This window comes from Heptranchias perlo, chromosome 28 (assembly GCF_035084215.1).
Source record: "Heptranchias perlo isolate sHepPer1 chromosome 28, sHepPer1.hap1, whole genome shotgun sequence".
NCBI classification, from domain to species: Eukaryota; Metazoa; Chordata; class Chondrichthyes; order Hexanchiformes; family Hexanchidae; genus Heptranchias; species Heptranchias perlo.
The window spans coordinates 34,207,754-34,234,933 of NC_090352.1; the positions used below are offsets into that span (position 1 = coordinate 34,207,754).

The 27,180-nt window shown below is 41.7% G+C and overlaps 1 protein-coding gene across 8 annotated transcripts; it reads left to right on the plus strand.

Annotated features, from left to right (window-relative positions):
* The first annotated feature begins 1,601 nt into the window (after window positions 1–1,601).
* On the plus strand, window positions 1,602–26,975 carry LOC137345036 (multidrug and toxin extrusion protein 1-like). 8 transcript variants are annotated; one of them, XM_068008441.1, is made up of 19 exons: window positions 1,602–1,802; window positions 4,371–4,531; window positions 6,821–6,922; window positions 8,117–8,185; window positions 9,517–9,576; window positions 12,773–12,921; window positions 13,565–13,607; window positions 14,443–14,487; window positions 15,427–15,524; window positions 15,661–15,758; window positions 16,919–17,032; window positions 17,803–17,870; window positions 18,342–18,450; window positions 20,051–20,126; window positions 20,234–20,303; window positions 23,476–23,608; window positions 24,131–24,225; window positions 25,042–25,197; window positions 26,569–26,656. In XM_068008441.1, the coding sequence occupies exons 2-18, from the start codon at window positions 4,385–4,387 to the stop codon at window positions 25,165–25,167; spliced, it is 1,602 nt and encodes a 533-aa protein (XP_067864542.1). In that variant the 5' UTR covers window positions 1,602–1,802; window positions 4,371–4,384; the 3' UTR covers window positions 25,168–25,197; window positions 26,569–26,656. The 8 variants fall into 8 exon arrangements, with proteins under 8 accessions (XP_067864542.1, XP_067864544.1, XP_067864537.1 ...); XM_068008443.1 differs by having other exon boundaries at window positions 25,042–25,176; window positions 26,569–26,655; XM_068008436.1 differs by having other exon boundaries at window positions 1,606–1,836; window positions 25,042–25,123; window positions 26,569–26,975.
* The last annotated feature ends 205 nt before the right edge of the window (window positions 26,976–27,180 follow it).

Here is a 27,180-nt window from a genome sequence, read left to right on the forward strand (position 1 = left end):
AGCTCATCTTTCTAATACTCTAAATATCCCAACCTACCATCCAACTGTATTTTGAATTCTCCTATTGTCAATGGCACTCTTACCCTATCTGGGGCATTATTTCTGATGATTCTCACCTTTTCAGTAAAAAAAATTATTCCAACATATCTGTTTTAAATTTACTTTTCATTGATTGAAATTTGACCTGTCAAGGCTGATACTAACCCAGTAACTGCAATGTATCATACGATCTTCAATGTTAATATATGAAGCATAATGGGTAAAACTTAATTTCCCAACAATTTACTCTTCTTCTATCCTGAAAGTGATGACTTTTGGTTGGGGAACGGTCCATGGGCATTGGCTGCTCTCCAGCACCTCACCCAAGTGGCCATTCATCACATATGAGTATAGACAATGAGGGATAGGTTTTCCACACTGGCACTCCACATCAGGAGATGGGCCAGGGAGCCATTCAACCAACCCCCCGGTTTTTGCTGCCACTTCTGGGATTTCCCAGTGGAAGTGATATGGAAAGCTGAATCTGTCCACCCAAATAGATGTACTACAGTGCAACAATAGCTGTGTTTTACAGTCGATTACTGGAAAATAATGACACAAAGAATATTCTGACAAACACTAATCTATCTTCTCTCTTTTAGATCCTCAAAGACCTTCTGTGTACTTCAAGGGTACATTGCAGTACAGTTTATTCCTTTCAACTCAAAGTCGCTTAGTTCAATTTATCCAATCATTCAAATTTTTTTTTAGCACTAAGTTCCCATTTTGCTTTGTGATTTACCTTGCTTAATTCAAATTGTTGGATAATTCAATTTTTTAATTGCAACAAACAACTTTGAAATTATCAGTAGATTGTGTTCTTGAAGCTATAATGGTTATCCAGGGCTCAATTTAGTTGTCAGCATTGGCTCAGTGGTAGCACTCTGAGTCAGAAGGTTGTGGGTTCAAGCCCCACACCAGGGACTTGAGCACATAATCTAGGCTGACACTTCCAGTGCAATACTGAGGGAGTGCTGCACTGTCAGAGATGCCGTCTTTCGGATGGGATGTTAAACCGAGGCCCCTTCTGCCCTCTCAGGTGGATGTAAAAGATTCCATGGCACTATTTCCAAGAAGAGCTGGAGAGTTTTCCCCAGTATCCCTCAACCAGCATCACTAAAACAGATTACCTGGTCATTATCACATTGCTGTTTGTGGGATCTTGCTGTGCACAAATTGGCTGCTGCGTTTCCTACATTACAACAGTGACTATAATTCAAAAGGACTTTATTGGCTGTAAAGAGTTTTGGGATGTCCTGAAATTATGAAAGGTGTTATATAAATGCAATTTCTTTCTTTCTTAAGAACTTAACCAAGTTAAGACAGAATACAGATTTTAAACACCACATGTCAGATTATGCAATAGAGAATTAAATGACCTAAGGTTTAATAAATAACATCTAAGCTTCAAAGTGCAAAGCAATTCTTATGTAACTTCTACTGTATCCATTTGGCCCTTTGCATTGAGGTCGTTTAAACTCCACAATTATTAAAAGCGTCAGGTTGTGGGTGTCACTTAGGTTAGGACACTATTCTTTTACCTAGAAAGTCTTATCTGCAAACTCTAGTTTTTCAAGTCAACCATGTGTAGTGGTACAGAGAAGCTAATGATCCTGAACGAACACTTTCTTCTTTACAAATATCAGTTAATCTTCTGGTCGACGGTGTGACTGCGTCTTAGGATCTAAAACGACTGACCCTAATATAACAAGGCACAGGGACGCCGCAGACTGTTAAACTTTATATCGAGGATCAAGAAAAAGGTAGATTGCACCGGGGGAGAAAAACCCCACAATAGTAAGTTAACTGCTCCAAAGCCTCTGGAAGGGCAGGGCACATTGTGGAGCAACTGGGCGAGCGGGTAAAACAAAGGGAGGGTAAGAACTAAAAATGGAGTGAGGGGATAAAGAAATCTATAAATGGGCAGAGATAAATTTATCGGCCTGGAATTTCCTGTAAAGTTGCGCCAAAAACCAGTGTAATTGTGGTGTAATGCCGACTTCAGGCGCAAGTGATTTACGCCCGTTTTCAGGCTATGCCCAAATTTCCTTGATGTTTTACACCGGTTCTTCAAAACTTCCACCCAGACCTTCCACCGCTCATTAACATAGCTCCAGTCAACTGATCACGGCGTAAATCAGCTCCGCACAATTATCGGTTATGTAGATTACGACAAAACTAACTTTACAGTCAGGTTTCGGGCAAATTCCTACCTGGTCAAACTTTCAGAACGAAACCATTAAAATTGTTTTGTTAACAAAAAAATTCTTGAGCAGCATCTAGTTTCATATGAATTGTGTTCAAAATCATTTTAACAAAATAATAAATCAACGATGTAACTAGAAGGGTGAGCTGTTCACTAGCCTGCCGTCACGCCAGCTACATAAATAACTTATTGTAAGATTTTATACTGAATGCTATAAAGTAGAACTGAAATCCTTCAGACACTGACAGGCGAGTGTGAGTGAGTCTCTCAGATCGTTTATTGTTGGGAGGGTTTCAATTCAAGGAGTGTACAGCGCCGCAGAGTAAGATGTGGAACACAGCAAGCAATGGCTCATTGGTACAGCAGAGTGGTGCTGTGGCCAACTCCCTTACAGAACGATGGGTCATGGGATTCCTGCTTAGTGCTCCCTCATAAGGAGGAAGGGAAAGCAGGAGTACGAATCAGGCAAGATTACTATCAGGTCTTCAGCTTCATGGGCAGACAGTAGTCTCAAGTATATGAAGTTTCAGAAAGACTCAATGCAGGATATCCTTCTCGCTCTTATTCCTAACCCACGAGACACTTGATCGAAGCAGGTAGACATCTAAGAGCAAGGAAACTGATTTGCCTCAGAGTGAAGGCGAGAAAAGGATTGATCTGCAGTTTTCACAATTTGATTGTCGGATTTCACAAATGCAAGTGCATTGTATTATTTAATTCACTGCATGTTTATGTTTCCATTCACGTTTGCACAATTAACACCATGAAATGGAGGATGTCCGAACTTGAAATGGATTCGCAAAATCACCGTCTACCAGTAAAAACTACAATATTGCTTCATGACCTTTGAAATGTTCCATCTTAAGCATCGCATCTTTCTATTTTCTTGCCTTTGAAGTTTATTATTAGCTGAAAACTTGGCCCTTGTAGTAAGTTTTTAATGCTCAAAGTAATGGTTTCCCAGGACATAAGGTTCATCTGCTTTGTGCCCCGACAGACAGTTAGGTGTTAAGTGATTCTTTATTGAGATGTGGAGTCCACAGCCAACACATTCACAAACCCCACAGCACTTGACACTTGTAACTCCTGAGCGATGTGAGTGGACACTCTGCTGAAAGCTGTCCGACCTCGACTTATGGCCGAGGTTCAAAAACACGACCAGTTACTTCAAGGTTGTTTCCAGGCTTTGATGCTCTTTGGGTTGAAATGCAAAGCGATAGGAATAAATCAGTCAACATTTTAAACATTACCGAACTTTAAAAATCAATTTAAATACTGCAAAGGTTTTGTAAGCAGGCTCGAAAGGAAAAATGGCAACTTGATTTCTGTGATGCCTTTAACGCGTGTGCAAATTTAGTGGCGCACCTTGAGTAAGTAATGGAAATATCGTCTTCAACTAACTTTTATAGGTCTGCAAAAAATATTGCCACTTTAATAAACCGTACAATTTATATTGGCATTTTAACATCTCAAGATTATTCAGAAAATTTGCTTTATTTCTACTTTTTTCAATGCACTATGTAATTAGGTTGCATGAATGCAAGTTTAGTATGATCTGTGAGTCTGAAATACCTAAGACCAGAAGTCAGATATATCACTTTAAAAGAGCTAAATTCAAAGAAATGAGGTACAACCAGAGCAAATAGATTGGAAGAGGTTGTTCAACAACACTTGAACAGAAAGACAAGTGGAACACCTTTAAAGGTTTAATGCGGAGCCTGCAGGATAAATAGACTCCTAAAACCAATAATGCCAGACTAAACAAACATGATCTTAACTGGATTAACAAACAGATTTAAAGTGAGATAAAGAGGAAAAACAGCTTATGCAAATCCTGAATGGAGAAAGGAGAAGGGGCTGATTGGAATGAATACAAGAAAATGCAGTAACACCTTAAAAGGGTGATCAGCGGGGAAGATAGATTTAAGATTGTAACCATTTATTTGATCAGGAAGAGCGGGGTATCCAGTGGAGAGAGGTAACAATTGAGTGAGGAAGAGATCCAATGGAGAGAGGTAATATAACTTGGGAGGAGGGAGAGAGCCAATGGAGAGGTAACATAACTTTGGAGGGGGGCTACCCTAACGAGAGAAGTAAAATAACTGGTTTAATTTTCCTTTGCAAGGAAGGATTGGAAAAATGGAGAATTCAATGCAAGTGAGCTCTGGCAATGGTGGCCAGTCGTGTGGAAGCTGGGGCAGCCTGTTACTGAGGAAACTAACGGGATTGACACCCACCAACTTCTGGCAGGAAGTGAAAGATATTTCCCGACTGGCTGGACCAGTGGTGAGTTTCACACCCATCTAACGTCTCACCATATCCTTCATACTTTGCTGTCTCCAGAAACACATCTAATTGCCCACTGAACCCATTTAGACAATCCCCTTCAATGAATCCATTTAGACAATCCCCTTCAATGAATCCATTTAGACAATCCCCTTCAATGAACCCATTTAGACAATCCCCTTCAATGAATCCATTTAGACAATCCCCTTCAATGAACCCATTTAGACAATCCCCTTCAATGAACCCATTTAGACAATCCCCTTCAATGAACCCATTTAGACAATCCCCTTCAATGAACCCATTTAGACAATCCCCTTCAATGAACCCATTTAGACAATCCCCTTCAATGAACCCATTTAGAAAATCCCATTCATTGAACCCATTTATACAATCCCCTTCAATGAATCCATTTATACAATCCATTTCAATGAACCCATTTAGAAAATCCCCTTCAATGAACCCATTTAGAAAATCCCCTTCAATGAACCCATTTCATTGAACCCATTTAGACAATCCCCTTCAATGAATCCATTTATACAATCCCCTTCAATGAACCCATTTATACAATCCCCTTCAATGAACCCATTTCATTGAACCCATTTATACAATCCCCTTCAATGAATCCATTTATACAATCCCCTTCAATGAACCCATTTAGAAAATCCCCTTCAATGAACCCATTTATACAATCCATTTCAATGAATCCATTTATACAATCCCCTTCAATGAACCCATTTATACAATCCCCTTCAATGAACCCATTTATACAATCCCGTTCAATGAATCCATTTATACAATCCCCTTCAATGAACCCATTTATACAATCCCCTTCAATGAACCCATTTCATTGAACCCATTTATACAATCCCCTTCAATGAATCCATTTATACAATCCCCTTCAATGAACCCATTTAGAAAATCCCCTTCATTGAACCCATTTATACAATCCCCTTCAATGAATCCATTTATACAATCCCCTTCAATGAACCCATTTATACAATCCATTTCAATGAACCCATTTAGAAAATCCCCTTCAATGAACCCATTTATACAATCCCCTTCAATGAACCCATTTATACAATCCATTTCAATGAATCCATTTATACAATCCCCTTCAATGAACCCATTTATACAATCCCCTTCAATGAACCCATTTATACAATCCATTTATACAATCCCCTTCAATGAACCCATTTATACAATCCCCTTCAATGAATCCATTTATACAATCCCCTTCAATGAACCCATTTATACAATCCCCTTCAATTAACCCATTTATACAATCCATTTCATTGAACCCATTTAGAAAATCCCCTTCAATGAACCCATTTATACAATCCTCTTCAATGAACCCATTTATACAATCCCCTTCAATGAACCCATTTATACAATCCCCTTCAATGAACCCATTTATACAATCCATTTCATTGAACCCATTTAGAAAATCCCCTTCAATGAATCCATTTATGCAATCCCCTTCAATGAACCCATTTATACAATCCATTTCATTGAACCCATTTAGAAAATCCCCTTCAATGAACCCATTTATACAATCCCCTTCAATTAACCCATTTATACAATCCATTTCAATGAACCCATTTATACAATCCCCTTCAAAGAACCCATTTATACAATCCCCTTCAATGAACCCATTTATACAATCCCCTTCAATGAACCCATTTATACAATCCATTTCAATGAATCCATTTATACAATCCCCTTCAATGAACCCATTTATACAATCCATTTCATTGAACCCATTTAGAAAATCCCCTTCATTGAACCCATTTATACAATCCCCTTCAATGAATCCATTTATACAATCCATTTCAATGAATCCATTTATACAATCCCCTTCAATGAACCCAATCATACAATCCCCTTCAATGAACCCATTTAGAAAATCCCCTTCAATGAACCCATTTATACAATCCACTTAAATGGCCTTGCCCGCTGACTTATTCCAGAACTCGCTACCTTAAAGATGAAAATGTTCTGCTCGATTTTGTTTCTTTACTCCAAAGGCCGTCATTCCTAATTTGTGTACCCTGATAGTTGAACCTTCCATCACAGTGAATGATTTGCTTGGATCAACATTCCCACTTCCCTTCATAATTTTGAAAACCTCAATTAAATCACCTCAAAATTGCATCTCCTTTTTGAAGTAAGAAATATGAATCGGTTTAATTAGATTACAAGTTATTTTTAAAGCATAAAAGAGTGTGATCAAAATTAAGTGGCCAGTGTATATTATTCATAATATATTCATAATTCTTTTTCCTTTGACAGTTTTTGTCACAACTGATGGTGTTGCTCATAACTATTGTCAGCTCTGCATTCTGTGGGCATTTAGGGAAAGTTGAATTGGATGCAGTTAGTCTTGCCGTAGCGGTAAGTTTATATTCAGAATGTGCACATTTATTTTGTCATAAAGTAGCATCTATAAAATAGAGATCGAATTGCATGGCCTCCTATCAGTTTCAAGTTTAGCACCTTTATCAGCTGATGAAATGCTCCTTGTAAAAAAGCCTGTGTTTACCTGCTGGTCCGCGCTGAGCTAGGTAATCTCAATGGATGGGCAACTAGGGTGAAGCAATTGTCTTCAGGGCCCCTAGGCTAAAGAACAAAGAAATCAGCTCGGAATTCCAGCTCCTCACCATTGTCAATGACTCATTCTGAAAGTTTGATGTGCATGGACGTTAGTTAAGAATAGGATTGGGCTCGCTCTTGTTGCCCTTCAAGAGCAGATAATCTTCTGACAGTCACCGAGCTCACACATGAAAACTGGTCACTTGTGTAAAACATTCGAGGGCTGCTGAGGCATTGTATAGCGCCTTTAATGTAGTAAAACATCCCAAGGTGCCTCACAGGAGCGTAATCAGACAAGAAAAATTGACACCGAGCCAAAGGAAGAGACATTAGGACAGGTGACCAAAAGCTTGGACAAAGAGGTAGATTTAGGGAACGACTTAAAATAGGAAAGGGAGGTAGATAGACAGAGAGGTTTAGGGAGGGAATTCCAGAGCTTAGGGTCTAGACGGCTGAAGGCACAGCCGCCAATGGAGGGGTGAAGGAAGTGGGGGATGCACAAGAGGCCAGAAATGGAGGAGTGCAGAGATATTGGAAGGTTGTAAGGCTGGAAGAGGTTGCATAGATAAGGAAGGGCGTGGCCTTGGAGGGATTTGAACACAAGGATAAGAATTTTAAATTCAAGGCGTTGGTGGACCGGGAGCCAATGTAGGTCAACGAGCACAGGGGTGATGGGAGAACGGGACTTGGTGCGAGTTAGGATACGGGCAGCAGAGTTTTGAATGAGCTCAAGTTTACGGAGGGCGCAAGATTAGAGGCCGGTCAAGAGAGCATTGGAATAGTCAAGTCTGGAGGTAACAAAAGCATATCAAGAGTTGGTGCCTTCAGGAGAGGAGGAGAGAAAAGGGAAAAAATGAGGAGCAAAGAAAAATCACATGGGTATTTCATTCATTTATATAACAAAATAAAATATTATATTATTTAGTAGTATGTTGGTGGCATCTATGGTTATATTGCTAAATGCTTCCTTTTCTTATCTTCATTTCTTTTGCACAGATTATAATTGTATCAGGTATCTCCATAGGTGTTGGGTTGTCTTCAGTGTGTGACACACTCATATCTCAGGTAGGCGCGGCTAACTCCAGGCTGTAGAGTGGACAGCGATGTCCTCTTATAACTAGCAGCAAAAATTATTTTGTTATATCAGAGGAAAATAAATCTTTAAACGTCAGGCCTTGGGAAACGCAATCCCCCTGTGCGGAATTGAGCCATACAGATCAAGGAAGTAACTGATACAATTCCTGGTCTGTCTTGAATGAGCTGATCACAGCTAGGATGAGACTGCTACAGTTGGCCTTAGTACTTTTGAGCTGTGAATAGCAATCATTATCCAGGGTTTTTGAACTAACAAGTAAGGACATTGGGGGTAAAATTTATCTCGGACAGTGGTGCAAAATGGGCAAAAGCCAATCAGAAACCCATTCCACACTCTGCCCATTTTACGCTGCAGAGGGTAAAATGGGCCGCCAATTCATTACTGCCTGTTTTGTGCTACCGCGCAAAGCGAATTGCACCCCATTGAGAGTCTTAGTCATAACGTACGACTCTGTTTCCATTCTAAGCACCACCCTTGGCATTATAGCACAATTAGCCTAACTGTGGGGAAAATGGTATAGTATCGATGCGTATCTTGAAAGCACAATGTTAGCCTGGATTCAGAAACAGTAGGCCGTGCCTGACAAGTCTACTGGAATTCTCTAAAGATGTTATTAAATTGGTTGATAAGGACGATTCAGTAGATATAAGCCACTTGGGTTTTCAGACGGCATTGGATGAAGCTCAAAGTATGAGTCTTATAAATGAGATTAAGTTTCATGGAATTAATGAGAACTTAACTAGTTGAGTCGAAAGCTGTCTTAGCAATGGAGACAAAAGGGTTGATAAATGGAAAAAAAGCTCGGACTTGGGGAGGGATCTGGCTGTTCTTGGCCCTGTGCTGCTCAAACAATTCACAAATGACATGGAGAAGACTACTTTGCAATATAATAACATTTGTTGATAGCACTAAGCCATTTTGCCGGTCATGCACGTACAAAATTCATAGTATTCAAAGAGATAGGCATTAATTATGTAGGTGGGCTAAGGAATGCCAGAGAGATATTAATTTAAATAAATATAAGATAAGACATATGGAAATAGGAAGCATGAAATGTGAAGATAACAAAGGAATATCCATTAGCAAAAGTGCAAAAGAAAAAGATTTTGTGGGTTATATTCAGTGAAAGTATCCAGTTGTCCGAATGATTCGACTTGACTCCAATTGGATATAGTGATACTTTATTAACTTCATACAAGGATCAACACATGCAAGTGTCTAAGCAGTGGTTATCAGTGCAGAACAAGAATTATATTACCCATGTGTCTGCTTCTCACTCCTCTCACCCTATCAATTACAGGCCTTCACTCTTACACCCTTAAAAGAAAGAACGGATCGGCAGCAAAATATATCCAATCAGGTATTTTCCTCAATATTCCCCTTAATTTACCCATTCATATAGACAATGCATACTTGTCCAGAAGAGACAGTGCCTTGTTACGTCCTTATCTCTCCTTATCCTTCGCACAATGTTTCTCAGTCCCCGCAGTTGATGAGTTACCCTATAGGCCTTGAAGATAACTGGATGTCTAGCTAGCTTCATCATTCCAGTATGTCTGAAGGAGTGGAGAGACCGTTATGTTCCTCCCTTAGTTTGCAATGACAGGATGCTCATGGCTGTTGGTCATCCTGCAGCTTCAGTCAAAAGCAGTCTATTTAGTGACACAGCAATTTCAGCTAAAGCTTTGACTATTTAACCCTTTTGCGCCTGGCTCCCCTAAATATCTTCTAAACCTATATTTCCTTACATAGTCAACATGACTCTGTTATCAATAAGGCTAACCAAGCACTAGAATGTGTCTGAAGGGCATTTGACTTCAATGTGAAAGAAATCTTTCTGACCTTGTTTGAATCTTTGGGACATTGTAAGCAGTCCTGGGCCATCCGCCTTCAGATAGAGTTTGTTACACTGGGGAGGACGATTCCAGGACTCAGAGACCTTTGTTCTGAACAGAGCTGAATTTATTTTAATTGAAAGAAGATTGAGAGAACACATTATCCAGGTTTTTGAAATGCTGAGAGGAATAGATAATATAAACACCAGCAGGTTATTTAATTTGGGCTGTGAGCATAAAATTAAAGGACTTGATGTGATAAAATGAACAAGACTTGGGATTAGACAGACCCCCCCCGCCCCACTCAGTGTAGTGAGAGTGTGGAATAGACTCTCAACTAAAGCAGTTAATGTTTTGTTGATTTACAGCTTTATAAAACAGCTGGATGAATATCTGGTTAGAAATGAGATTGATGATTATACACTGAAATACAGATCGAGATGATTAAATTCTGCCAGTAATGAGACAGTTGCTGAAAAACTGGGACCGTTGAAATGTAAAATTAAGAAAAACACCAGGTCAGCAGTGCATAATGTAAGATACAGATGGCCCTACTTATAGTGATTCAAGCATAGTAAAACTGTAAAAACACCACTCATATAAATGAATGTTACTAGTTTACAGTGCACTAGCTAGCAGTAACGGGTGTCTCAAACCATGGTAAATGTTTGACCTTGCGTCAACATCTTAACTTGTACAGTATAGAGTTTGTTCACCTAAGTTGCACCTCTGCAGCACCCCAGCTGATCTCGCTCTCAACACATAATGATTTTACACTATGATAGTACATTAATAAGGTATTAATGTACTATTCATGGGGCCACAAGGGCAATCATCTTTATAATGTCATACCTTTTGCATGAAAACCTCTCAGAGATCAACTGCTGGGTCGAACCACAATCATCAGCTTGGACAACAATCAAAAGCACTCTTGCTCAGTCAGGAAGCAATGAATATTGAAGGTATGAATAGCCCAACAAATAAGCCCATGGTATACTGTATAAGAATTTGGCCTGAGCCAATCTGCAACATGGTAAAACTAGAGAGATCATGAAACAGAAGGAAATTATGAAGAGGAGGTTTCTACATCACAACACCACCGATACAGTGAAGCCTGTATAAACGGACACCTGCAACAAATGGACACTCATTGAGAGATACAAATAACTTACATTGTGAAATATACAAGCAGCACACTGAAACCATGGACACTCGCAAATTACGAACTACAGACAGCTTAAGACACGGGACGCAGCCTGACATCACAGTTTAAAATGTTCAAAGGACCTACTGTACTTGAGTCTGAAGATCATGATGACTGATGGGTTGTTACTGGTTCCCTTTTTGTCCATGCCTCTATCGAGGGTTTGAATCACCCCCTGCAACCGCTGACCCTGCTTCCCTGTTGACAATGCACGCCAGAAGATGTGTGAGCACCCGACCCTACGTGGTACAGTGGTCCGTCTCCTGGGAATGTTGTTAGGAACAGCTTCCATGGTACTGTACTTGCAACATCAGTTTTGTTGATATAGCAGCCTCCAAACATAAGTCATTAGCATCGTTGCATGCTGATTAGGTGTTGATCATAATCTCAGCTGGTTCTTCAAGATTGTTGGGACAATTTTTACAGTACATACAATGACCATTTTGAAAATAAGGATACCTGTTGCAAGTCCCTTAGGTGTCCCTAATTTACAGGTTTCACTGTACTTGAAATATCTACAACTGCCTTAAAGAAACTCACTGATATATGCTAACAAAAGGTTCGAGGGAACTTTCAACATTCTATACATTGACAACTGTAACCACCAACTCTTAGTCTGAAGATGGATTAGGATGGAAGCTAGATAGGTATTCCTGAGCTTGGTTTTCTCTGCTTTTGGGGGACACTGAGAAAACCTGCAGATGCTTTCCTTAGGAGATAAGCTAGTTGGGTAGAATCCACGATGGAGCAGATGGTTTAAGGAAAGAATGGGTTTGATGGATCAAATGGCCTTTGCTCATTCCATGCTTTCTTAGCTTTTTTTCTTCAATTTCTCTTACATTTTCTCTCCACTGTGCAGTAAACACGGTGGTTCAGATGTACTTTACACTCCTGTGGTTCTGGTCAGAACTAAACTGGCACATTAAATGCTAAGCAAGAATGGTATCCAATCATAATGGTTTTGGTTAAGTGAGATAAATAGCCTAATATTCTAATTTTTTACATATTGTTGCAGTTTAGTCCTTGTAGAAAAAAATGGTATCCATCAGAAAAGAGAAGACTGAGGGGTGACCTGATAGAGGTCTTTAAGATTATGAAAGGGTTTGATAGGGTAGACGTAGAGAAGATGTTTCCACTTGCTGGAGAGACCAGAACTAGGGGCCATAAATATAAGATGGTCACTAACAAATCCAAAAGGGAAATCAGGAGAAACTTCTTTACCCAGAGAGTGGTTAGAATGTGGAACTCGCTACCACAAGGAGCAGTTGAGGCGAATAGCATGAATGCAGTTAAGGGGAAGCTAGATAAACACATGAGGGAGAAGGGAATAGAAGGATATGCTGTTAAGGTTAGATGAAGGAAGGAGGAGGCTCGTGTGGAGCATAAACACCAACATGGACCTGTTGGGCTGAATGTCCTGTTTCTGTGCTGTACATTCTATGTAATTCTATGAGTGTTATGTAACTGGTCAATATTAATACAACTCACTTTAACAAAACTTTTGTTTTGATTTTCAGACATATGGCAGTAAAAACTTGAAGCGAATTGGAGTGATTCTCCAGCGAGGGATTCTCATTCTCATGATATTCTGCTTTCCCTGCTGGGCCATCTTCATAAACACTGAGCAAATGTTATTGGCTTGCAAAATTTCTCCTGCGGTAGCCAAGTGAGAGTCTTATCTATTTTTATTACAAAATGGAATAAAATGATTGCGTTTGTGTGAACGAAAGAAGGCCATCCTGGGTTTGTGGCACAATGGCAGAGTGTTAGTGAACACAAAAGTGCTGGGTCAAGGAAAGGTCGGATGTGGGTTCCAACTTCCAGATTTACATATAATGAGGGATCTCAGCTGGATTAGCCGGGATCAGTGTCAAACAGAGGCTAGTCAGTTTCCCCAGTGGAGAGTGGGCCAAGGAAATGGTGAGTCAACCATCTTGCAGTGGACAGCACCTGGCATCCAGCTTAAGAGCAGCATCGATAGAGAATAGCAACAGGTCACAAGCTGGCCTCTTAGTTGGTGCGATTGGAGTGAGAAACTAGCTTAAAATTTGAAAGGGAAGTTAATGCAACAAAAGAAGTCCTGTTGTAGAACTAAGCAAAAGTAGACTTGAGTCTTTGGAACAAGGGGGAATTTCAGGAGAGTTCCTACACCATTCAATCTTTGGTCTTCAGTCCTCTCCATAAACACTGTTAGTAATTGCCATTCTGTAATAGGTTGGCTGGAGGCATGTTTCAGTTCAACATTGGTTACAGATGCCAATGTTCTATGGTTTCCCTATTGTTACCAGCATCTTCTATTTTTCTTGCAGGTTAACACAGCTCTATGTGAATATATTTATTCCTGGTCTTCCTGTAAGTAAATTATTATAGGTAGCACACACACACACACACACATATATAGCTCGTTAAAGAACTGAAGTCATTAGTTACCTGAAATGTGGACAGACCAAAAGACTCAGCAAAAATCAAAATGGGCCCTCCTGTGACTAACTGAATAAATGCATCAAGCCGTACTTATCAGGATGATCCCCAGTCTGTGCCGATCTCAATTGGGATGCCATAATACCTGGGCTAGATAATGGCAGAAGTCTTGAACAACCCAAAGACAGGTGCCATCACAGCTCCAGTACCTCACCCAAGTCATTGTTCTCCACATGTGAGCTTAAGAGTGAGTGTTGGCAGGTTGTTTGATCATGGAGAGCATCACAGGCAAACCCATCCCTTCCTCACCCAATGTCCACACACACACACACACACACACACACACAGACTTTGGATCATAAATAACTGGCTATCAATGAAGAGTGGCTCATTTATTTACCCTTCATGGTCCAGGGTTGCAGAGGCCAATATCTGTATCCCAAGTGCTTCCCAGGGTCCTGCCCAGATCCCCAGCCATCCCAGCTGACCCAGTAGCTGTATAGCTGGTGCATTTACCTATTAAGCCATTGGGGAAGGTCCACGGTACCTTTAAATTTATCGTGCAGAGCTCGGACTTTGAAAGTTCTAGGCAGCTGTAGCTTGGACCACAGGGGACCTGTGCAAATGGCCTGCAGTCAGGTTGAACATGACACCAGTGCAGGTCAGTCTCAAACTTTTGAAGAAAGTGTGAATGTAGCTTTCTTTTCTATTTCATTCGTGATTGATGCATTATCTGCTGCTAATTGTTTTCAATATTCTTTCTCAGGCAATATTTCTTTATGAGTTAGAGATCAGATACCTCCAGAATCAGGTATAGTCACTGAAATTTGCAGAGTGTATTAAATCACTTTAATAATAATTGCAGTGAGATTTTGCTTTATCTTTCCGTCTCTTTCTTTCCTCTCTTTTAATCCAATCTTTCCCTCACTTTATTTCTCATTCTGTACCTGACTTGACATTGAACTCACCGTTCGAACTTACACTTCCTTCTCAGTCCTTGCGCTGTTCACTTAACAATCCTTCAATCTGATTGGTTAAGCAGATACACAGTTGCTTGTCCTGTTCACACAGATCCCAGATGCCCTGTAGAGGGCGTCGCGCCGTTTCCACCTCCCACTTCCAGCAACTCGCAACGCAAAATATCATGGTGATTAAACAGGCAAGAGGCAAGTCTAACTAACAGCGGGCACCGTTCATTGACCTGTTACAGCAAATTCTGGGCCTATATTTCAGGAGCCAATTTGGAAAAAAAGTGGCTAAATAAATGAAACTAGTTACTTAGCCCAAAGGGATCGAGTGGAGGTAATTTTCACCTTCCCTGCCTGGGCAGTAATCTGGAAGAGCGGATTGCCCATCCATTGTAGAACCTGCCCAATTTTCATGCCATTAAAATCAAAGGAGTAAAATCAGGTGGCTTCTACAATGGACAGGTGATCTGTTTTGCCAGATTACCACCCAGGCCGTGAAGGTGGGTGGCGCCCAGGCACAGGGAATTAGAATTTACTGATCTAATTGCAAATGTGGGCAAGTTGTCCACACCTACAAGCAGGCAAGTTTACAACAAAAAGCCTGACCCGAGTGAGGAACAAAATTTTCTCTTCGATTGGGGGCACAGTGTACCCCCAAATATAGACATTGGGGGAACAGCTGCGTCGTCTGGTCCCGCTATCTTGGCACCATGCCACACACCCTGTTGGTTTATCGAAGTGCAATACCAAGGACTGACTTTATTGTTTTGTTCCCACCTCAGGGGATCACCATGCCTCAAGTTTTCATTGGTCTCGTGGCCAACATCTTCAATGCTGCACTAAATTACCTCTTACTCTTTGTGCTGATGCTGGGAGTGACGTAAGTAGCAAGCAACTTAAAAAGAAATGATCAAATATATATTTGAATCCCAGTTCTGATAAATGAAACTTTCACTGAATGATGACCCAGACTTTATTTGGAGCCGCCTTTAACACGTGAACTTGATGTTTTTCAGAGGCTCTGCTGTTGCCAATGTTGTCTCTCAGTATTGTCAAGTTATTCTCCTGTTTGCATACATTCGATGGAAAAAGCTGTACGTTGGGACCTGGACAGGTAATTTACAGTCTATTGAGGGTCATTTCAACTCTGGGAGACGGTATAAAATGGCCGATATCCAATTAGCCGCCCTTTATATACCCGCCTATTATAAACCCACTCATTGTAAACTCGCCCATTATACTCCCCACCCATTACACCCCCCCCATTATATTCCCTGTCCATTACACACCCCGCCCATTACACTCCCCGCCCATTACACTCCCCGCCCATTACACACCCCGCCTATTATAAACCCACTCATTGTAAACCCGCCCATTATACTCCCCGCCCATTACACCCCCCCCCGTTATATTCCCTGTCCATTACACTCCCCGCCCATTACACTCCCCGCCCATTACACACCCCGCCCACTACACACCCCGCCCACTACACTCCCCGCCCACTACACTCCCCGCCCACTATAACCCCCGCCCACTATAACCCCCGCCCATTACACACCATGACCTTTATACACTCCACCCATTACACACCCGCCCATTACACACCCGCCCATTAGACATCGCGCCCATTAGACATCGCGCCCATTAGACACCCACCCATTACACACCTATCCATTATACACCCGCCCAATTTTCCTTTCCTTTTAAATCAATGGAAGGAAAGATTGGACAGGATGCATAATGGGAGTCCAATTCAATATTGCTCATTTTACACTAGGGCCCAAAGTTAAAATGACCCCCTATTTGATGTACAATATTCGCTTGTTTTGAAGGCCCCTCTTTATATACTTGCTTCCTAATTTTTCTCCCTTCCTTTCCTGGATTATGTAGTGCCACATTCCCATGGGTGCTGTCAGCCTTGTACAAGCAGCCACTCGTCATGCGTGAGCCTAGACAGCGAGGGTCAACAAGCTAGTTGACCGCTGAGTAGATTACAGGCCAACTTGTCCTCAGATAACTGGGGCGATCCAGCACTGCCATGATTTCTCACGGCCTGCTTCCTGTGAGTGCTGCCTCACACCAGATTGCAGAATCACCCCTAACATGGACACACATTTTGGCAATAAAACAAAGAAAAACCAAGGGCCAATTTGAAAGATGAGGGGGGCTGGATAGTATGAATGTTTTTCTCTCAGCCCTATATTCTTTCCTCCTTATGTGCTTCTCAGACACTTGCTATACTGTGCTAGTAACTCCATTGTTTTTTATATGTAGGATGGTCCATTGACTGTCTGCAGGAGTGGGGCCACTTTATGAGGCTGGCAATTCCCAGCATGCTTATGCTATGTATTGAATGGTGGACATTTCATATTGGAACTTTCCTAACAGGTAAATAAACTATAAAAAAAACACCTTCCACTATTGTTAAGTGGGCGAGAAGGTGACAGGAGTCACTCAACAAAATGTAGGGCAAGAAAAACAAAAAAATAGACTCAAAGGGGACAAATGCACGTTGTTGTGGTGATGGTGGTGGTGGTGGTGGCAGTGGAGGTTTACAACGGTTCACAGACACTCTCAATCTGAAGGCACTGGGGTAAAAATCTGTCTTGGGCAAAACGGGAGAGAGTCAATCCACGTGATTTTCTTTTCCACGGAATGTAAAACGAGCTGCCGATTCACCATCGCCCATTTTGCACTAGTGCCCATTTTGCACTATTGCACAAGACAAATTTCTACCCCATTATCTTCCCTTCAGTCAAATCACAACACACAGTTCCCCACACAGTAGACAAAGCAACCACAAAGCGATATATCACAGCGAGGTAACATCAGAGTAATATCACAAGACAGCAAAATCAATAGAAGGCAAACAACCAAGGAAACTGAAGGCTGAACAACAGCTTTAAAATCACACCATGTATCATTGAAGTAGCAGTTTTAGTGATCGATACAGAAAATGGCACATGGTACAATAAAATCTATATGGAGTTTTTATCCCATAAAACACATTAGGAAAAGCCAAAACTACAGGAGTTAAAAAAAACACAAGAAATTTGGTGGTTTCTGTTAAAAGGTTAATTCCTCCGAATATATATTTTTTCTCTTAATATTAGTTTGCTTCAGTAAAGGTTAACTTACTGTTCCCTTCCTGTTCACAGGGTTAATTAACGAAGTTCAACTCGGAGCCCAGTCCGTTATTTATCAGGTTTTAACAGCAGCGTACATGGTAAGGCTGAAGGTTCTGTACAAGTGCAGTACTTACATAAAAAAATAGAAATTTTAACACAAGGGAAGGGAATGGAATTGCTCTTTGCACCTGGAGAATGCATTAAATGAAGGTTAAGCATTCTCCTCTTTTTAGTGCATTCACAGTAAAAGAATGTTTTCTGAGAGGTCAGGTCCATCAAAAGACATTGGATAAAGTGCCACGTAACAGGCTTGTCAGCAAAATTGAAGCCTATAGAATAAAAAGGGCAGTGGCAGCATGGATACAAAATTGGCTAAGTGACAGGAAATAGAGTGTAGTGGTGAACGGTTGTTTTTCAGACTGGAGGGAGGTTTATAGTGGTGTTCCCCAGGGGTGGGTGCTAGAACCACTGCTTTTTTTGATATATATTAATGACTTGAACTTGAGATGACACAAAACTTGAAAGTGTAGTAAACGTAGAAATAAGTGTTTACGTTCTTTCTCCTGCAGTTTTCTCTGGGATACAGTGCGGCTGTAGCTGTTCATGTGGGTAAGGCACTGGGTGCCAGAAATCCAGACCAGGCTAAAACCTCTGCTAAAGTTGCTCTGTGCTGCATTGGTGAGTCCCTAGTTTAAACTCATTGATTAAAATTGTGGTTATACAAACAATGTAACCCTAGCGTCTCTTTCTACCCTTTTAAACCCTCCTGAAGGGGTTGACTTCTCATTGGGATACAGCTCCCTGTGTTGTAAATTGGATAGCCATGTGGTGAAGGATAGAATACAAGAGCCTGGTCTTTAGTTGTTTCCAAGCCTTTATTCACAGAGATTCCCCTTACACACACACCACACCCTAGATAAGCTCTTCTATAAAAAGGATACAAGAGAGTCCCCAATTGATACCCACCACCTGAATACAATTAACACTCATTGATATAAATCATACAATGAACACCCTGGATGCCAGCCATCCTCCTGTACCATGCACAATTGGTCATTGTTTGTGTATGAGCATGGACAGTAATTGTTTGACTGCAGGGGTAATCACAGCTGAGTCTGATTCTGTCTCGGCCTGATGTTTACATACAAGACACTTCCACTAGGGTATAAAAAAAAATCTATTTGTTTTCGGGATGTGGTAACTCTGACAAGGCCGTATTTATTGCCTATTCTTCCCCGAGAAGGTGGTGGTGGGCCTCCTTCTTGCAATCCTTGTGGTGATGGTGCTCCCATAATGGCGTCAGGTAGGGAATTCCAGGATTCTGACCCAGCGACAATGAAGGAATGGTGATATATGTTCGAGGCAGGATGGTGCGTGACTTGGATGGCCACTTGGAGGTGATGGTGCCTCTACTACGTTGCGACTTTTCTCCATCCCGGTGGTAGTAGTCGCAGGGGATGGGAATGCTGTCGAAGTAACCCTATCAGGTGGCTGCAGTACATCCTGTAGATTGTACATACTGCAGCCAGCGGTGGAGGGGGTGGATATTGAGTCCAGTGGCTGGGAAACCGATCAAGCAGACTGCTCTGTTCTGCATGCCGCTGAGTCTTGTTGCGGCTATACCCGTCCAGGCGGAGAGTGAGCATTCTAACACAACCCTGACTTGAGCCCTGTAGATGGTGAAGAGGCTTTGAGTGGCCAGAGTGTCCTGCTCATGTAGCCAAGGTGTTGATAGGGCTAGTCCAGTTAAGTTTCTGGGCAATGGTGACCCCCAGGAATGTTGGTGATGGGAGACTCAGCAATGGTGGTGCCGTTGAAGGTTATGGGGAGATGGCTTGGGATTTCTCTTGTTCGAGATGGTCATTACCTGGCACTTATGTGGTGCAAATTTTATCTGCCACTTATCAGCCCAAGCCTGGATGTTATCCAGGTCCTTTTGTAGGAAGCTTCATTATTGGAGGAGTTGTAAATGGAGTTGATTACTGCAAAATCATCAGCAAACAGCCCCACTCCTGACCTTGTGATGGAGGGAAGGCTATTGATGAAGCAGCTGAAGATGGTTGGGCCGAGGACAATGTATAGCAATCAGGAGAAGAAATCTTGGATGATGTTCCTCCTCCCTAATCCAGGGGCACTGAGGCCAATTATATAACTTCTACCACCATCCTACCATCTAAAAAAGAAAGAGTGAACTGCAATTTTCTTTAAAAGGGTTATCTGGAACTTCAAATAGATTATTTGATGAGAATTCTTAATGCTTTACATTTATTAATGACAGGATGCATCTCCTTGACAATTGCAGTGATACTTGGAGCAATTAGAGATATGGTGGGCTATATCTACACCACTGACAAGTTAGTAAAAAAAATTCTACAAACATAAAAACTCATCAACACACATCTACACAATGGATTCAGAATCATCTGAAAGCTCTCTGACATCCCCTCTTTTCATTTTGCAGAGAAATTATTAATTTAGTTGCAGATGTAATTCCAATATGTGCTGTCTTTCACATGGTTGATGCCACAGCTGTGAGTATTTCAGTAACTGTGATATTAGTATCGGTTTTTGTGTGATATTTCATTGTTTGCTATTTTATTGTTAACTTGTTTACTTTTATATTTATTGGCCCAAAATTTGTTGGAGGGGGGCATCTCTGCGGCATGCCCAGTTGGCTAGACCTTTTTCCTGCACTCTTCAGCTCAAAAGTGTTTTGCCCTGTAAGTTGCTGGAAGTGCAAGCTGATGAGGGCAATGGGGCATGTGGGACCTCAGTGAACGATGGGACCAATAGTCTATCTCCTTAACCAATAACATTAAAGGATTGAGAAATAAACAGAGGAAGGACTGAGAAGGAGGGTGAATTAGAGTGGGTGAATTCAATGTCAAATCAGGTACGGAAAGAGAAATAGAGGGAAAGAAAGATTGGATTAAGTGAGAGAGGATAAAAAGAGACAGAAAGGAAAATTAAGATAAAAATGTAATATTTGACATTTTAAAAATCTCCAACCACAATTCACTACCTGAAGGAATGAGACTCATTACTTATAATTGTTCACTTTCTCGGCCAGAGAAGTTGATTAGCCATCATTAACAATTATCATGTTGTTAAAAGGGTACTTACACTATTAATTACGAGACTTCACTTTCTGTGTCGAGTTTAATGGGCAATTCATGTGCAAATGCAGCAACTTCATGAAACTCACAGAGGTGGGGTTTAAGGGCGAGATGCCATTTTCGCGATGCTAACGGCAGAGCGACGCAAATCGGCCAGCAACATGTGGCGATTCGCAATTCACGGTGTGTCTCTTTCTCTCCACAAGTTGCTGGCCAATTTGCACACACTAACAACAACGTGCATCGTTCACAAGGCTGTTATTTTTTCAGCAAATTCTGGGCCATTGTGTCATATCAATAAAGTCTTGCATACAGCACACATCATATTCTGCGTGTCATACTTCAATTTCACTCTTTGTTACAGATGCAAACCAATCTTAATTTTTTAAAAAGCCGGTCAATTCACACTGAGTTCTCTGATCTGCAGCCAGAAATTTACAAGCAATTACAATCATTTTCTGATTGACCTCAGCATTTGGCCTTCTGAATTAATGTTCTCATTGTAGAGCTTCATATAACAGGGGCACATGTTGGGAATTCAGGCACAGGGATAGGTGTGCCCCACATCATTTTCCATCCTTTAAAAGTAATTGATGGAAAATTATAGCATAGATGCATTTAAGGGGAAACTAGTTAAGCACGTGAGGGAGAGAGAAATAGAAGGTTATGCTGATAGGGTGAGGTGAAGTAGGGAGGGAGGAGGCTCATGTGGAGCATAAACACTGGCATAGACCAGTTGGGCCGAATGGCCTGTTTCTGTGCTGTAAATTCAACCTCACTGCTGAAAACCTTTGTGCACATTTCCAGACTCAACTGTTCCAACATTCTCTTTGCCAGCCTCCCAAGCTGCACCATACACAAACTGCATTTCATCCAAAACTCCACTTCCCATTACTAAGTTCCACCATTCGACCATTACTCCTGACCTCTACCACCCCTCTGTCCCCAACACATTAAATTGAAAAACACACCACCATATCTTCATTTGCAAATCACTCCATGGCTTTGCCCACCTTACCTCTTCAACTACTTCCAGCATACAATCAGCTCATGCTTTTTGTTATCCCAGTTCTAGCTTCATGTGCAACTATATCTTTCTTCAACAACTGCAACCAGCTTCCTATATGTCAGGTATGACTCCAGCCACTAGAGGATATTCCCTTTGACTCCATTCACCTCAGTTTTTGCCAGGACTCCTTGGTGCCCTACTTGGTTAAATGCTGCCTTGTTGTCAAGGGCAGCTACTCTCCCTTCTCCATGTTTGGATCAATGGAGCTCCTGAACATTTACCTGACGAAGGAGGAAGCCTCCGAAAGCTTGTAGATTTCAAATAAAAATTGTTGGACTATAACTTGGTGTTGTAAAATTGTTTACAAATGTTTGGATCAAGGTTGTGATGAGGCCCAGAGCTGAGTGGTTCTGGTGGAACCTGAATTGAGGGCCAGTGAGCAGGTTATTGGTGAGTAGATGTTTCTTGATGGCACTACTGATGACTCCTTCTATCACTTTACTGATGATTGGGAGGAAGCCGATAGGGCAGGAATTGGCTGGGTTAGATTCATCCTTGGGTTTTGAGGATAGGAGATACCTGGGCAATCTTCCAAATTATCGGGTAGATGCCAGTCTCATAGCTGCACTGAAACAGCTTGGTAGGAGAGCGGCTAGCTCCAGTGCACAGGTCTTCAGCACTATCAGAACCCCCTAGTCTCTGCTGCGTCCAGTGCAGTCCGCCGCTTTTTAATGTCAGCAGGCGTGAAGCAAATTGGAAGGACGCTGACATTGATGATGGTGGGTGACTTCTGAAAGAGGCTAAGTAGGATGGCCCAGTCAGCAATTACCCGCATAAAAGGGGTTTTCACCGAAACCCCACTGAAGGTACAGCGGTGGAACGGGAGAGAAGCCCCTGAGGAAATTCACCCCCATTGTTTGTTATCTCTTAAGGATTTGAAGTGTTTCTGTTTTGGGACAGCCGTGCTCTTAAGTTTTAATTGATTTTTTTTTTTTAGCTGAAGTTTGACTGCAAGTGATCAGAGCAGTTTGAAACATGCAGCCCGCAACAGTGGAACGCAGTCTCATGAAAAGAAGTGACATTGCATTGCTGGCATCACATTACTGTGGAGAATGCAGCCACAGAGTCAATAGCCACATAGGTTTGGAACATAGGAACAAGAGTAGGCCATTCAGCCCCTCAATTAGATCATGGCTGATCGGTATCTGAACTTCATTTACCCGCCTTAGCTCCATATCCCTTGATACCCTTACCTAAGAAAAATCTATCGATCTCAGTCTTGAAAGCTCCAATTGTCCCCCAGCCTTTTGGGGGAGATCTGAACGACTCCTATGCTTTGACCTGATAAATTCAGAAAAGACTTTCTATTTGTTACCTTTAATGTCAACAGTATAGGAAAGTGAGTTGACCACATGAGCTATTGCTTACTTAACATCAGTGATTGTATTCAAAATGTAATCCATTGGTTATGAATTACTTGAGGACGTGTTAAGTCACTAGATCTTTTTTTTCCTGTCGAGAAACCACAGCAAAATGTTGTGTAATCACTGTAATATATTCTGTTTGTCTATCCTACAGGGTGTAAGTGGTGGCGTGTTGAGAGGAGCTGGGAAGCAAAAACTGGGAGCTATCGGTAACCTAGTGGGGTTTTATTTTATTGGGTTTCCCATTGGAATCTCACTGATGTTTGCAGCAAAACTTGGTGTAATTGGTAGGAATTTGAATTATTTGTTTCCCTTTGTTCTTTACTCACAATTATCACCCTCTACCCGCTCTCTGTAAAGTACTGAGGATACAGTTTCATGTCGGGGTTAGTGGTGGAGAGTGTAGTCGGGTGGAAGCTCCGCCTCTGGAGTGCAACACGGGTGTAACCAACCCTGTGGAATTTCGGGGCCAATGTCTATCAGTACTCGTACTGTACGATTATATATGGTACCTTGCTCATGTGGCTATTTTCCATGGGTTAACCACAGACGCTTGAGTATTTCAGGAGGCTTCCACGCGTGCTCATTTCCAACACGGATAATTAGATTGTAATCAGGAACGGGAATCCTGGATGAATTCTCCACGTCCCTAATCCAGTGGGTGCTGAGGCCAAGCGTAGCACAAGTAACGCCATGCAGGCTGACACCGATCATCTGATAAAGGCGAAAGGGTTTCATAAAGCAATAGAAATGGAAGGAAAACTCAACAGCCTTATCTCTGTCCTCACCGCGCCATTATTATTTTGCAGGTCTCTGGTCTGGAATGTTAATTTGTGTGGCCGTACAATTAGTTTTCTTTCAGTCAGTGATTTACAGAATCAACTGGAATGAAGCATCTGATCAAGTAAGAGCTGATAATAGACATTAGATATTACACCATTTTTTTTCTCTTTTCTTCCCATTCCCCTTGTCTCCCCACACCATGCACTGCACCCAGCTGGGAGAGTGAAAGCCACCGGGGGGGGAGGGCGGATTCGAGAGAGTCTCTGGGTGACTGTGCCGCCATGCTGCCTGCCAACCAATAGGAAAGTGCCTGGCCTTCCCTTAGTGCCCACCTCCCCCAACAGCACAGCTGGGATCTGGACTTTACTGCCTGGGGAATCACAGATGCAAATCACTCTGTGGCACATTGCACGGGAACTCTGAGACACTGTGCCACCTGTCCACATGGTAAATTGGGCATAAAGCTCCTTTTAAAGAAAAGGTCTGATCCTCATTAATTCCAGCTAAAAATCAAACCAAGAGAATGAGTGGTGCAGCAGCTTAACACACTGTCGTGCTCATTTCTGCTACTTGGGATTGAATGCAGCTCAGACTGATGAGATGAGAGGCTCCTCTCTCCATGCTATCGTACTGAAACAGCAGCAGAATTGGTCCTCAGACAGGTCTTAATTGTCATTTCCCATTAAAATAAATTGAATTTCCTCCCACTATACACAGAGCTCTGCAGAAGATGTCACTGGGCGAGATTTGAAATGCCAGGTCTCCAGAGTGGGCAAAATATGCAATTAGAATTAAATTAAATCCTAACAACTAGCAGGTATCTTCTATTTAAAGCAGTTTTAAAAGAATAGAGTGGAGAGCGCTTTGTACAGAAAGTGCTCCCTCTGTTGTGCCCTTCCTTCCCATTTAATGAAGGTTTATGTGCTTTTTTTTAAAGGCTCTGGTTAATGCGGGTGTGAAGAAAGATGTGAACACCTCTGACAACATCTCTGGTGGCCAAACCAAGGATATGTCAACTGGTATAAAAGAATTTAATGCCGACTTTAAATCACTCTCCAGTTAACAAATAAGGGTAGAGTGAGAAACTTTTATGGTATATTTTCAATAAATTATTCAAAGTTATAATTTAGTTCATCTATCAAAATAAATTGTGCTGCATGAAATTGTTAAAATTCCCACTGTCAAAGATGCTCAGTAGACCTGCTATAACTTAGCACCCCATCCTGATTCACCGCGGTCACTATGCACCCCTTAGTTTAAAGTCCAACCTCGCCGGAGGTCAGTGAAGGCAATGGTAACTTTAAAATCAAAGCTCTGTGGTTAACACATATATACAAATAAATAAAGCTATGCAGTGCTCAAGAAGCCGAAAGTAGAGACATACAAGAGAGTTAAGAGGCCGTTTCTGTTTCACCGCCGCTGTCCCAGAAGTGGCTATTGGCTGAGCCACAATGCTCACTGTGGCGTGATTGAATAAGTTTCCCCGCAAATTTTGGCGTCCATTCGCAACTGGGGTTTGGGGCACACAACGGTTTAACTTTTGGCGTTTGTCGCCAATATTGGCATTGCAGGAAATTCCAGCCCATCCTGACTTGGACACATACCGCTGTTTCTTCATCGTCGCTGATTCAATATCCTGGAATTTCCTACCTAACACCCTTGTGGGAGCACCATCACCATAAGGACTGCAGCGGTTCAAGGATAAGGCCCACCACCACCTTCTCAGGACAAGTAGGGATGGGCAATGAATACCATCTTGCCAGCATTGCCTGAGAACAAATAAATAAAAAATAAAAAAGTTGTGCTTGACTCTATGAATTAAAAGGAATGCACTAAATATATTTCTCCTCATATATTGTCCACTTTGACTTTTCTTCCTCTTTAATTAAAACACCAATATATTACAGTATTGTTCAGTTAATCACGCCATTCAGATTTTAATAGACTGGCAGCCCTTGAGCTGTGTAACTCAGACTGACCTGTGGTGATTGATGGTCAGATCCACCAATGATATAGTCACTGAACTTTTGCTAGTCTTAGGTCAGGTTGCTGGCTCTGTGGCTACTTGGTTTTGTGGTAATAATTCTCAGCCAGCAGCCCATAATTGGCCCAATTCTAAGTTGGATCACTGAGGGGTCTGAACAGTAAGTAGAAATCTAAAAGAAAAAAGGGCAAATTATATGTGTATGCAAGTTAACTGTTACTGCTGTGTTGAAGTGGCCCTCAAACTTTGTCGGTGGGGCTACACAGCCAACCCTCAGTCGACAGTGGGGGTAGTCCAACATTAGGAGTCCAAGAACTTCAGTTGGTCGCCTTGCTTTTGGCAGGACAGATCTCTTGTATATAGATCATACGGTAGTGCCAGTGGCTGGTAGTCTTGGAGGAGATCATTGGCCCTCCCAGAAATTGGATCAACTGGTTGCATAATGTACTTATAACTTTTCAATGTGATGTTCCTTCACAGAAGTGCAAGCAAAAAACGTTGCAGAGGTTCCGATGCCCGGTGTTTGTCAAATGGAAGAAAACATAGACAGAGACCGAGTGACAGATGAATCCTCCAATCTGGTTACCACAATTGGAGAAATCTTGTCCACAAAGCAACTGATCGTTCGTCGTGGACTAGCCTTTCTTTCAGGACCGCTTGTACTGGCAATTGGACTCGTGATACACTTTACTCTTGCAAAGGGCATGTAGATCCCAATGAATGTTGCAGAGACAAAGCAGGGATCAAGATTATTTTCTGCTGCATGAGAACTAAGACTGTGCACAAAGGACAACAGAGGCCAAAGTTCTCACAAAACCTGACTGTCGCTACTGGGAAACTCCAGTATACTGCCATATATATAATAAAGAGAGCATTATTGACAACGATCAGTTATGAACATTTCCAAATGTCTAATCAACATCTCAGTTGGATAGTGTTAAGGTTCAGGCCTTGAAAAGACCATTTTCCCATACAAAAGCTGTGCCAGAATCCCTGCGAGCCAGGGAATGGATGTCTTAGGCTAGTCAAACAACAGCCTGACTTAGTCATACTCACAGAATCGTACCTATCAGCCAACGTCCCAGTCTCCTC